Raw genomic sequence first — 12942 nt, 5'->3', positions numbered from 1 at the left:
TTTGCCTACTTCTCAGTTTGGTTTATTTCCCACCCATGGACTGCTTTGGAACGTCCCATGGTTTGGGTCTCCCATGGAAGGAACGATAAAGAAAAAGAGAATTTTGTTTACTTACCGTAAATTCTTTTTCTTGTAGTTCCGACATGGGAGACCCAGCACCCTCCCTGTTGCCTGTTGGCAGTTTTTTGTTCCGTGTGTTTCACCGGCTGTTGTTAGTAGACAGAGTTCTGGTTTTGCCGAGTTTTACTCTATCTCTACTTATGGGTGGATGTCCTCCTTCAGCTTTTGCACTGAACTGGATAGATTGTCATCCAGGGAGTGTATATAACCCGGAGGGAGGAGCTACACGTTTGAGTGTAGTACTTTGTGTGTCCTCCGGAGGCGCTAGCTATACACCCATGGTTTGGGTCTCCCATGTCGGAACTACAAGAAAAAGAATTTACGGTAAGTAAACAAAATTCTCTTTTTTCCATCTGAATTCTGTGGCCCTCAACCTGACTGTGTGGCCATTGAGTCCTGGCTCCTAGCGTCTTCAGGGTTATCTCAGGATGTCATTGCCACCATGAGACAGGCCAGGAAGCCAACGTCCGCCAAAATCTATTACAGGTCTTGGCAAATCTTCTTATCCTGGTGGTCTGATAACGGTTTCTCTCCATGGCCGTTTGCCTTACCCACTTTTCTTTCATTCCTCCAATCCGGAATGTCAAGGGTTTGTCACTCGGCTCTCTCAAGGGCCAAGTATCGGCGCTCTCCGTATTTTTTCAAAAGCGTCTAGCCAGGCTTCCGCAGGTCCGCGCGTTCCTGCTGGGAGTTTGCCACATAGTCCCACCTTACAAGCGTCCGCTGGAACCCTGGGATCTTAACAGGGTGCTAACGGCTCTTCAGAAACCACCTTTCGAGCCGCTGCGGGATGTCTCTTTATCACGTCTTTCGCAAAAGGTGGCCTTTCTAGTGGCAGTTACATCACTCCGGAGAGTGTCTGAGCTTGCAGCGCTATCATGCAAAGCCCCCTTCCTGGTGTTTCACCAGGATAAGGTGGTTCTGCGTCCGGTTCTGGAATTTCTCCCTAAGGTGGTATCTCCTTTTCATCTCAATCAGGATATCTCCTTACCTTCATTTTGCCCTAATCCAATTCACCAATGTGAAAAGGATTTGCACTCATTAGATCTGGTGAGAGCACTCCGGTTCTACGTGTCTCGCACGGCGCCCCTGCGTCGTTCAGATGCGCTCTTTGTCCTTGTCGCTGGCCAGCGTAAGGGTTCGCAGGCTTCCAAGTCAACCTTGGCTCGGTGGATCAAGGAACCGATTCTCGAAGCCTACCGCTCTTCTGGGCTTCCGCTTCCTTCAGGGCTGAAAGCCCATTCTACCAGAGCCGTGGGTGCGTCCTGGGCATTGCGGCATCGGGCTACGGCTCAGCAGGTGTGTCAGGCAGCGACGTGGTCTAGTCTGCACATTTTCACGAAACACTATCAAGTGCATACCTATGCTTCGGCAGACGCCAGTCTAGGTAGGCGAGTCCTTCAGGCGGCGGTTGCCCACCTGTAAGAGGAGGGCCGTTTCGGCTCTTTTTATTGAGGTATTCTTTTACCCACCCAGGGACTGCTTTTGGACGTCCCAATTGTCTGGGTCTCCCAATGGAGCGACAAAGAAGAAGGGAATTTTGTTTACTTACCGTAAATTCCTTTTCTTCTAGCTCCTATTGGGAGACCCAGCACCCGCCCCTGTTCCCTTCGGGCTGTTTGTTCTTTTGTGTACACATGTTGTTCATGTTGAATTGTTCTTTTGGTTCATGGTTCAGTTCTCCGAACATCCTTCGGATTGAATTTACCCTAGACCAATTCATAAGTCTTCTCCTTCCTGCTTTTGCACCAAAACTGAGGAGCCCGTGATCCATGGGAGGGTGTATATGCAGAGGGGAGGGGTTACACTTTTTAAAGTGTAATACTTTGTGTGGCCTCCGGAGGCAGAAGCTATACACCCAATTGTCTGGGTCTCCCAATAGGAGCTAGAAGAAAAGGAATTTACGGTAAGTAAACAAAATTCCCTTCTTTTATATGATGCATGCCAATTTCAGATCGTGCTGGCTCCTTTTTCACAGGGGAGATGATGTGGAGGACAGGACTATCAGCGGCGGCTGCAGCAGGGAGAGGGAAAAATCAATGTTTTCAGCTGCCAATGTCCATCCCCCTCTCGCTGCCGCCGCTGATAGTCCCGTCCTCCACGTGTTCCCCGAAGTACCGCTATCTCCAGCGTGCACGCACAGGGCAGATGATGGACCCCTCTCGCTGCCACCGCTGATAGTCCCGTCCTCCACACTCCTGTCAGCTCCACGCAGTAGCGCAATCAGCTGAGATGTCACTGAGGTTACTCGTGGCCACCGCTGGATTCATGTGTCTGCTGCTTCTCCGGTCACCTCCATTCAGCAGAGCTGGAAGCGACGTTGGACCATCCTGGATTACGCCGGACATGGAGGGCTTTGTCGGGGTTAATAAATTGGTAATGAGGGAATTTGTTAGTGTTTTTTATTTCTAATAAAGGATTTTTCGGGTGTGTGTGTTTACTGTAACTTACAGATTAATCAAGGAAGGTATCTCGGGGAGACGCCTGACATGATTAATCTAGGACTTATTGGCAGCTATGGGCTGCCAATAACTCCTTATTACCCCGATTTGCCAACGCACCAGGGCAAATCGGGAAGAGCCGGCTACAGTCCCAGAACTGTCACATCTAATGTATGTGGCAATTCTGGGCGGCTGCTGACTGATATTGTTAGGCTGGGGGGCTCCCCATAACGTGGAGCTTCCTATCCTGAGAATACCAGCCTTCAGCCGTATGGCTTTATCTGGCTGGCATTAAAATTGGGGGGGGACCGCACGCCAGTTTTTTTTTAATTATTTATTTCTAATTTTATTTTTTTTTTTTTTTTCAATTCAACAAGCTTTATGGGCTTGTTTGAACTGAAAAATACATGAAACAATTGTTGACAAAACTGCAGCCAAAAAAGCAGCAAAAAAGCACCTACATTTTTTGTGACATTTCCAGGCTCTCTCTGACAAGGTGCAGTTTTGGCTGCAGATTGTGAACACGAAAAAGAAGCAGCATGCGCATGTAGCCTAAGAGGTAGCAGCGTGCCTATGATCTTCACATTGCAATCCGTCCATCAGTCCACACATGTGTTATGTGGGTTTACAGTAATGTCTAACATAGGCTAGGTTCGCACACTGTGTCTTTTTGACGCTGCGTTTTTGTGCGTTTTTGGCCGCTAAAAACGCACCTGCGTCGAAAAAACGCATCAAAAAATGCATGCGTTTTTGCCGCGATTTGGTGCATTTTTGGCTGCGTTTTGCTGCATTTTTGATCTCTGCGTTTTGCTGCGTTTTTCCAATGCATTGCATGGGGGAAAAACGCAGGAAAGAACTGACATGTCCATTTTTTTTTTTTTTTTTTAACTCAAAAACGCAGGTAAAAAAAACATGTTTGCGGACAGCAAAAATGAAAACTCATAGACTTTGCTGGGGAAGCAAAGTCATGCAGTTTTGAGGCCAAAAACGCACCCGAAAAACGCGCAAAAAACGCCGCGAAAAAAAAACACTGTGCGCACATAGCCATACACTCAGTTACCTTTGGCTATAAGGGGCAGGAGTATTTATCACATGTCTATTGGATTGGTGATAAGTGCTGGATTGATGAGGAACCCCACTGATTGCCAGAACTGGAGACTTTCACTCCATCTGTGTCTAGCATATGGTTACCAGTTCTGAGGATCTGCAGGGGGTCCCTGGGATTAGACCCTACTGAGCGAGGCATTTGTCACTTACCAGGGGATAGGTGATTAAAATGTATTTCTCCCAGAAGCATTTATCACCTATGACTTGGATAAGTAGGGAATGCCTAGATCAGTAGGGATGGGGGTGGTCTAATCACAGGGACCCCCACAGATAGTCAGAACAGGGAGCTGTATGCTAGCCCTCTGCAGCTGTGGTCTTTCCACTGGGTGAATCAGATCTTAGGTTCTGGTTATCAGTGGTGGTCCCTGTGCTGAGACCCCCCCATTCATCTAGGCATTTGTTACTAATCCAGTGCATAGCTGACAAATGCTTCAGGCCTAAATACAATGTAATGTTTATGACCAGCATAATATTAACAAGTCCAGAAGAAAGAGTTAAGAGCGTCTCATCTGGCTGCTTACATTTCTTGTTATTTTTTCTGCATTTTATATGTATAGTGCACAGGAGTTAATGGCATGAATAATAATACAAGACTTCTTTAATTCTTGAATTTGCAGGTGGCTATCCGGGAAGCGTACGCTGCTGGTCTTATTGGACGCAATGCCTGTGGCTCAGGCTATGACTTCGATGTGTTTGTGGTGAGAGGAGCCGGTGCCTATATTTGTGGAGAGGAGACAGCTTTGATTGAAAGTATGGAAGGAAAACAAGGAAAACCTCGCCTCAAGCCGCCATTCCCTGCAGATGTTGGTAGGACGCTGTATTGGGGATGCAGTCTTCTCTTCTTTCATAATTAGCGGACTATAGGATTGATGGTACCAGCCCCCATACAGCTCTGCCTCACCATGGCAGGGGACTTCTACTGTGCTCCCTGACCTTAGGGGATAGGATCATTTTGGGCAGTTTTAAATGCTTTGACATTTGTTCTACACAACTAGGAGCATTTACGGAAGGGTCATACCAGGCAAGGTTTGGTTTAATAGTGAAATGATCTGCTTTCTTGAAGGTGTTTTTGGCTGCCCGACAACAGTTGCCAATGTAGAGACCGTGTCCGTGGCCCCCACTATTTGCCGCCGGGGTGGAGCATGGTTTGCTGGTTTTGGTCGGGAAAGAAATTCAGGAACTAAACTGTTCAACATCTCTGGACACGTGAACAATCCGTGCACCGTGGAGGAGGAGATGTCCATCCCTTTAAAAGAGCTTATAGAAAGACATGCAGGTACTTGTGATGAAAGGACGGATTCATGTCCTGTGGTGTATTTGTACCTTATAGATATAGCTTTGGAAATAACGGACTTGCTTATTGAATAAGTGCTCGATGCTACTAAATTTGCTAATTTTTATGTGACCGATTCCTGTAGGTGGTGTGACCGGTGGCTGGGACAACTTGCTTGCTGTAATCCCAGGTGGTTCCTCCACACCTCTCATCCCCCGGTCAGTGTGTGACAATGTTCTCATGGATTTTGATGCTCTGATACAAGCACAGACTGGTCTCGGCACAGCAGCTCTGATCGTAATGGATAAATCAGTGAGTGTCTAAGAAGCTGCTGAATGCTGGATATGCTCACACAATGTATGGACCTCTGGATTTCACCTTTGACTTCTTTTATTGCAGACAGACATTGTTCGAGCTATTGCACGTCTTATAGAATTCTATAAACATGAAAGTTGTGGTCAGTGCACCCCCTGCAGGGAAGGTAAGCGTCCCGTCCCCCTTACTGCTCTGCATATGGAAAGGCCATTGTGACACTTGCAGATGAGTAGTTGTGCAGGAGAAGCCCAATCGTTTCCAGATCATGTTACTCCGGATGGCTTACTTTTCAGGCCACCCCCTGTTTGAAATGTTGGTTGGTGGGCTGTATAGTGATTCAGTTATGTCCAATAGCATAACTATCATATTGAGACCTTTTCTTCTTATAGATAAGGTTCAGTTTAAGCTGCTTTGTACTTAGCGGACATGGAAACAGCACGGCTATCTGCATAGCGTGCAGACGGATAGCTGCCTCTTGGAGCAGGGGTCAGATTCAGAGAGAAAAACGATCTTGCCAGTCTTAGGTGCCGTGGTCAGTAGTGACTGCTGCACCCAGAGGGAAGAAACAATGTGAAATCACACCCCAAATAACAGGGGCGGTTATAAGCACCCCCTGGTTGTTATTAAGAATTATCTAGACAGTCTGTACTTGATATACCTGCAGTCACAACAGCGTGCCCTGCAGAATAAACATGACATGGGTGCAGGGAGAAAAAAAAGGTTACACACTAAAGTGTAATTAGAAAATAGTGATCTGTAGGGTTCTGGATGCTTTATGTCTGACTACACTTTGCTAGTTTGTCAGCGGATTGGATTGTTCATGCAGACTAATAAATCATCGTTGTCGAGAGCACATCACTACACATAAACAAGTATGTGCTGCCGACGACCTGTGTGCTGTACAGGGACCAAGAGAGAGTTCTATCCTCATACAGGCTGCGGCCCGCATGAACAGGCTATGGATGATCTCCATTTAACTGGTATATACTCATACAGCGCTCGTTTAAGGACAGAAATATACTCGTTTAACCTTGGCGATAATGAGACCTCCATTGCTGAGAGTTGTTGAAATTTTTTTGTCCATTCCTAGAAAGGCATTTGATTATTTGCACATTTTCTTGTAAATTGCCGCTAGGTGTCGATTGGATGAACAAAGTAATATGGCGAATGTGTCAAGGAAATGCCCGCTCTGATGAGATCGACATGTTGTGGGAAATCAGCAAGCAGATCGAGGGCCACACTATTTGTGCATTGGGAGATGGAGCGGCTTGGCCTGTGCAGGTAAAATGTCTTGTGCTAAGGTCTGTAACTAATCCTCTACAGACATAGGGATTAGGCCATTACCAGACATGCTCCCCATTTAATGTGCAGTCGATGCACTGAGCTTTGCTCAGATCCCCAAAAACTGTGAGATGTTAGAAAAAAAAACAAAACACAGCAGTTATTATTGTTGAAATACACATTTTGACTATGTAACAATTTTTTTAATACAATGGGCCATATACATGTCCCAAAATAGTATATTTATATTGATGTGCTACACCAAACAAGGGTGCAGGTTGTGCTTCAGATTTACACATACTTGTTGCAGATATTTAACTTCCCTATTTAAAGGGGTTGTCCGGCCTTTGGGTACAGGTCTCTACGCTCATTGGGAGGATTCTCCGGTGCTGAGTGTGGGTGGCCATGTGACCACAAGTAAGTGGATTGGCATACTTCTGACCACAGTCCAACTATTTATATTCGGCTTCACTCAATTCTCTTGCTTTGAGCAAGGCTGTGCATGTCTAGTTGGCATGTGTATGCAAATCTTATACTTACAGTTACACGCCCGCCAGTTCTCGGCACCCGAGATTTCACTGCCTGGATTCACAAGTCTTCAGTCACATAGAGTACTGCAGACTTGTACCCCTTTAACTCTATCTAATATAAACCCAAGACATTAGCATCTCTATATGGGAAGATTCTTTGGTATAGTGACGAGTTTTGCAGCTACTGTAGTCTGCTGATTTTCAGTGTGAACATAACCCAAATGGTGGTGAGTTTGTTACAAGTACTAGTCCTGATATAACTGTATTCGGGCCTCCAAACCGTGGGGATGTGACTGGTATATACAGTGCAAGCAGAGCTGGTCACTTCCCAGGGCACTCCTCACATACCCTGATTACCACTATAACCAGTGACTTATCTCTTGCAGGGCTTGATCCGCCATTTCAGGCCAGAGTTGGAGGAACGTATGAAACAGTTTAATGTAGCGAAGAGACAGCAAGTCAGCAGCTGAGAGGGTGCAAGACTCTCAGCCCCAAAAAAGAACGTTTTATTTATAAGTGGAATAAGCCTCATTACCCGCTGTATGTGTGCTAATAAACAAGAACTATAAGCCGATGTCTGTTGTCTGAAAGTTTCTTTAAATTCCATAGAAAGGAGGTCAAACGATGTAAAAAAACAACTTTATTTTATCTGTTTTTTTACTTAACAGCATTAAGATTTTTTATTTTTTGAAAGACTGTCACTGAATTTGAGAGGCACTTGGGACACTATGATATTGTTACGTCACCGCCGGAGTCTGCTCCAGCGACTTCTGCTCCAATCAGCAGGCGACGCCGTGTTCCTGCCGTGGCTGGTGATGGGAGAGGAGTCGATGCCAGCAGCACCGGTGGGCGCAGGCTCCGATCATCCACTGGGCTGGGTTATCTTGGGATCTGCAGTACCGCTGGCTGACTGTGGGTGGCATGTGTCTTCCAGCTGAAGTTGCCAGCGTTCAGCTACAGCCAATGGGAAGACACCACACCCTTCTTATTCCCCCTCCTGTCACATGACCACTGCCAGAGATAGTTCTGATTTTCCTGGCTCCTGTTACGTCCTATTCTGTTTGGTTATTCCTGTGTGCTGACTTCTGCGTGTTTTCTGACTACCCTTCTGCCTACTGTTTTTGTACCTCGCTGCCAGATCCGGATTTGACCTCTGCTATGTTTGCTGACTACGTCATTGCCTGCCGATTCTGTCCCTGTTCCGCAATTCCTGGTTTGACCCTGCCTGACTACTACTCTCATCGTACTGCAGCCTTCCACAGGTAGTGATCACCAGGGCCCTGTGTAATTCCAAATCCCTGTATAGGGGTTAAAGGGTTTCAGGATTCTGGGGGTCCTGCTTGGTGAGTGGCTTCCCTCTAGCCTCCCCATTACAGCCCATCTGAGTCTGTGGATCCAGGCAGGCGTTACAGATATAAGGACGGGAACAGCAGGGAAAAGGCAGAGTCTGTCATAGTTGCTGTAAGCCCCCATACATTGTATCCTGGGAGCTGGAAGACTGGTAGAGTATGAGTATAGCACCCACGCTGGTGGAACATGTAACCACGAATGGAGCTTGTACACGCAAGTGAAAGTATGCGGCGTGATGCCACCGAAGAGCCAAACAGAAGATCATGAATAGAACGATCTTGGGTGAAGAATACAATGTTGGTGAAATTCTTCTTCAGGGTAGAGTTAAGGCTTTGTGTACACTATGTCTGTTCACCTAGCCTACTACATAAACAGAGAGCTTTTCCTGATGTATACTGTAACGTCATCATAGGCGACCATTCATCAGTCAGAAGCCAAAAGATTGTTCTGCATATCTTTTCACTGTATAGGAGAGCACATCAGACTACACTTTACAATGTATGGTCCATTGGTCCATGTATGGTCCATACAAACAATGGTCCACTGCAAAAAATAACCTTGCAAAAAAAAGAAGAAAAATTGTGGCACTCACACTAAGGTTAAAATTCTTTATTAATTACTGGATCGATGATACAAAAGCAGAAGGAAAGAACAACATTTTTTGTGCTGTCAAGAGCTTTATTCAGGGAGCCTGGGTAAATTGTTTAGCCATGGGGTGAAAGTCCCAGTTTCTTCTATTTTTTTGCTATTTGCAATTTTCTTGAACTGGTTGAGCACCACGTTTGGCTGCAATAGAGCTGACTCCGAATTTAGATAGGATAAGATATATGAACATGTAACTCCTATATACTCTTAAGCTTGCTTCATCTAGTAGTGCCAATCCATTTCCTTATACCATGCAGCATGTTTCTCTACAATGGGCCCCTTGGCATCCTTCCTGACTGTGCCCACTGACTGGCACATACCTCCTGAGCGTATGCACCTGGCAGTGGGCACAGATGCAGTGTGGACCTAGGTTAAGCCAGACCCAAAGATCAGTTGCAAAGTATTTTGCTGATCTCTATGCTCTTTATTCTAGACTTGTGTTTTTCTAGTCCTAGCCTCATGCGCCCACTTTGGCATAATCTACAACGTTACAGGCTTCCCACCTGTCGCCGAGCAGGAATACCTAAAACCCTACTATCGTCAGGAGTGGGGCGGAAAAGCTCACTAGGCCCACCGCTGCACTAATACAACAAGAGGGTGGGTGAGACAAACTGGAGTAACAACCAAAAATGGAGAAAATCAAACTTCAGGACGAATCCTCAGCAGCTCCTTCACAAAGGTGGCCAGCATACAAATGACTTTGGATAATCAGCAAGGCTTGCTGGGAAACCTAGCTATTTAAACCCAAGGGTGTGTGGCTACAGAGCAGCTGCAGCTGACCTTCACTGCAGGAGAGCTGCTAGTAGAAAGACTGACATTAACTGCTTCAGAATCAAAGGAAATGAAACAACATTTAAATGCAGAATCCCAGATAGAGATGAGGGGCTCCAGTCCTAAAGCTGTCACTAGTCTCCAAAAACAGTTAATGACCAGGACTGATATCATCGCAACCTACATCCTCAGATTGCCATAGCGGTGAATACATTGGTGAAGGACGGAGCAGACGGCTGCTTCTTACACCAATCGCCCTGTGTGACTAAAGACAGCTGACGTGATGAAGTCACTTCATCGCATCTGCTGTGTGGAGTCAGTACACCTAACACCGGTGTAGATCACTGGGGGAACAGTAGTGAAGAACGTATGTGTTGTGTTTTTTCCCCCCCCTGTGTGTGTGACAGAATAAAGGGAGGCTTATACTGTATATAGGAGGGTTATGAGGGGGCTCACGCTATATAGGGGATTATGTGAAGGTTCATACTGAATATGAGGCTATATGGGGGCTCATGCTGTATAGGGGACTGTGGCGGCTCACACTGTATATATGGGGCTACTTGTGGGCTTATACGGTGTCTAAGGGGGTGTCCGCATACATAAAGGGTATTCCCATCTCCAAGATCCTATCTCAATATGTAGTAAGTGTAATTATATTAGCAAATATCTCCAATTAGAAATGTAGTATAGTTCTCCTGATATAGCCATGTCTCTTACCTCATGTGCAGGGCTTTGCAGCTTAGGTATGCATGGTTACGTTCACTCATAGTGAGTAGAGGTGAGCGGATCCGTCATGGTTCGGTTCTCCAGCAGCAAATGAGCTTAGCTCCACAGCTCAAGCTTGACCCGAACCCTGGATCCAGTCACTGATTGGCAGTTTGAGTCTCCGCCCACATACAGCCAGCCACAAGCAGATCACGTCCGGGAGAGGGTGGGTGGGCTTTTTCAAACTTTGTTTTTATTTTTTTGTTGTTGCACACTACATCCAAGCACGTTGTTATTACTCCAGTGTGAACTGTTCAAACACTGCGAGCGGCTCGCACAGAGCTGAGCACGGAGTGTACCTGAGCACAGCGCTGCTCGCACACGTTTTGTTCGCACGTAAAGCATGCAAACCCCTAACCTTGATTTTTAAATTTTGTGTTCGGTTCAAAAACCGAATCTCAGGTTCATTTATCTCTAATAGTGAGTTAGTTGCATGTGGTTGTAACCATGGATACCTAGGCTACTGCAATGCCCTGCACATCAGGTAAGAGACATGGCTATAATATATGGAGAACTATATAACACTTCTAATTGGAGGTATTTGCTAATAAAATTATTATTACACCTACTACGTATTGGGATAGGATCTTGAAGATAGGAATAGCCCTTTAATTCTGCTCAATATTAATACAATTAATATGAATATGAAATAATAATGTTAATATTCAGCACATTGATTTCAGTCTACTGGTTCAGCACTCCCCACCAGTCACGGTGTCTCTTGTGGCCCACCTCTGCTCTATGTTATTAGAGTGAACTACTCGTTCAACTCACTAGATTCCTCATGTCTCCTCCACATGTAAGGCTATGTGCGCACAGTGCGTTTTTCGCGGCGTTTTTGCGCGTTTTTCGGGTGCGTTTTTGGCCTCAAAACTGCAGGACTTTGCTTCCCCAGCAAAGTCTATGAGTTTTCATTTTTGCTGTCCGCACACATCTGTTTTTTTTACCTGCGTTTTTGAGTTAAAAAAAAAATGGACATGTCAGTTCTTTCCTGCGTTTTTCTGCGTTTTCCCCCCATGCAATGCATTGGAAAAACGCAGCAAAACGCAGAGATCAAAAACGCAGCAAAACGCAGCCAAAAACGCACCAAATCGCGGCAAAAACGCATGCGTTTTTTGATGCGTTTTTTCGACGCAGGTGCGTTTTTGTGCGTTTTTAGCGGCCAAAAACGCAGCGTCAAAAAGACGCAGTGTGCGAACCTAGCCTTAATCTCCATGTTACCATACCAGTGGAGTATGTACACAGTTGCCACATCACACTGAACATTAGCATGATTGCTAGGTCACCTCAAAATTTACAAATCAGATTGTATAATGGTGCTACTAACATCTTCTGGATTGGGATTTGCTGACAGGTCTTCCAGACATCTGATATGAGCTAAGACTGGCACTGTGACGATGTCTGTCTGCAAGTACAGAGGGAGAGAGGACATAGAGTGGGACAGTGGGAAAAGGAGGTCAGGATTACAAACTGAGAAAATTTTAGAGAGATTCTCTTGATTACTCAACTAACCATGTGTACAAGAGGAGTCACAAGCAGACTAGAGAGCGCCCAAGAACCAGACATACCGCTGCCTCCCAGTCTAGATCCACCTCCCTACAATCCTTGACTTCTGGAGAAGAGGGGACATTCAATGCCTCCGATGGCACACAGGACGTTGAGGATATCGAGGGTGCAAGAATTAAAAATAGTTGAACCCGACTAGAGACCTGCTCCCACCATGGTGATGTCAATAAACGGGACAGGAACAACAAAAATATGTTAAAGGTAATATATCTCTCGTCTCGGGTCCTATTGGCTGCATAACGAGAAGTCTTCTCTAAAGGTTTAATTTTTACTCCCAACAAATTATTTTCATCCTTCTTCAGCAATAAATGACATTAAGCTTTTTGCAAGAAAGGTTCTACTGATAAAAATGTAAACCAAAAACGAATCCTCTGAGGAGATGGATCAGACCCGAGAGGGAGGCCCTGAGGGTTATACAAGAATTACTGGACGAACAAGATCTTTTAGCAGGTGGGTTTCTGTCCTCGCTGTTGCCCAGATCAACGCGGTTCCCCCCCTTGACCCTCTGCCTGGCAGTTGACATATTTACAAGACTCATAATTGATGATTTGAAACAGGTATCAATAGGAGCAGATCTGATAACTTAACCCATCTTCAGGGTGTGGCTCTTACTCAACTGCGAAGTTATGATGATATTGTGATCAAGGCAGCGGACAAGGGGGAGACATTGTGATCTGGCCTACAGATAGGAATGAGAGCGAGGCCTTTAGGCAACTGAGAGATAAAAACACCTACTCTCGCCTATCCTGCAGTCCCCTGACCTCTATTTCTTTAGACC

At 45.8% G+C, this 12942-nt stretch overlaps 1 protein-coding gene across 1 annotated transcript in view; it reads left to right on the top strand.

The window, feature by feature from the left end:
• Nucleotides 1-7641, top strand: part of NDUFV1 (NADH:ubiquinone oxidoreductase core subunit V1) — a 34783-nt gene extending 27142 nt beyond the window's left edge. The window contains exons 6-11 of the mRNA XM_075321876.1: nucleotides 4286-4475; nucleotides 4732-4944; nucleotides 5087-5253; nucleotides 5341-5422; nucleotides 6392-6537; nucleotides 7454-7641. Coding sequence (XP_075177991.1) covers nucleotides 4286-4475; nucleotides 4732-4944; nucleotides 5087-5253; nucleotides 5341-5422; nucleotides 6392-6537; nucleotides 7454-7537 — 882 coding nt within the window. The 3' untranslated portion in view covers nucleotides 7538-7641. The remainder of the gene's footprint in view (nucleotides 1-4285; nucleotides 4476-4731; nucleotides 4945-5086; nucleotides 5254-5340; nucleotides 5423-6391; nucleotides 6538-7453) is intronic.
• Nucleotides 7642-12942: the final 5301 nt, after the last annotated feature.

This window comes from Anomaloglossus baeobatrachus, chromosome 8 (genome assembly GCF_048569485.1).
Source record: "Anomaloglossus baeobatrachus isolate aAnoBae1 chromosome 8, aAnoBae1.hap1, whole genome shotgun sequence".
NCBI lineage: Eukaryota > Metazoa > Chordata > Amphibia > Anura > Aromobatidae > Anomaloglossus > Anomaloglossus baeobatrachus.
This window is presented reverse-complemented; position numbering and strand designations above follow the sequence as displayed.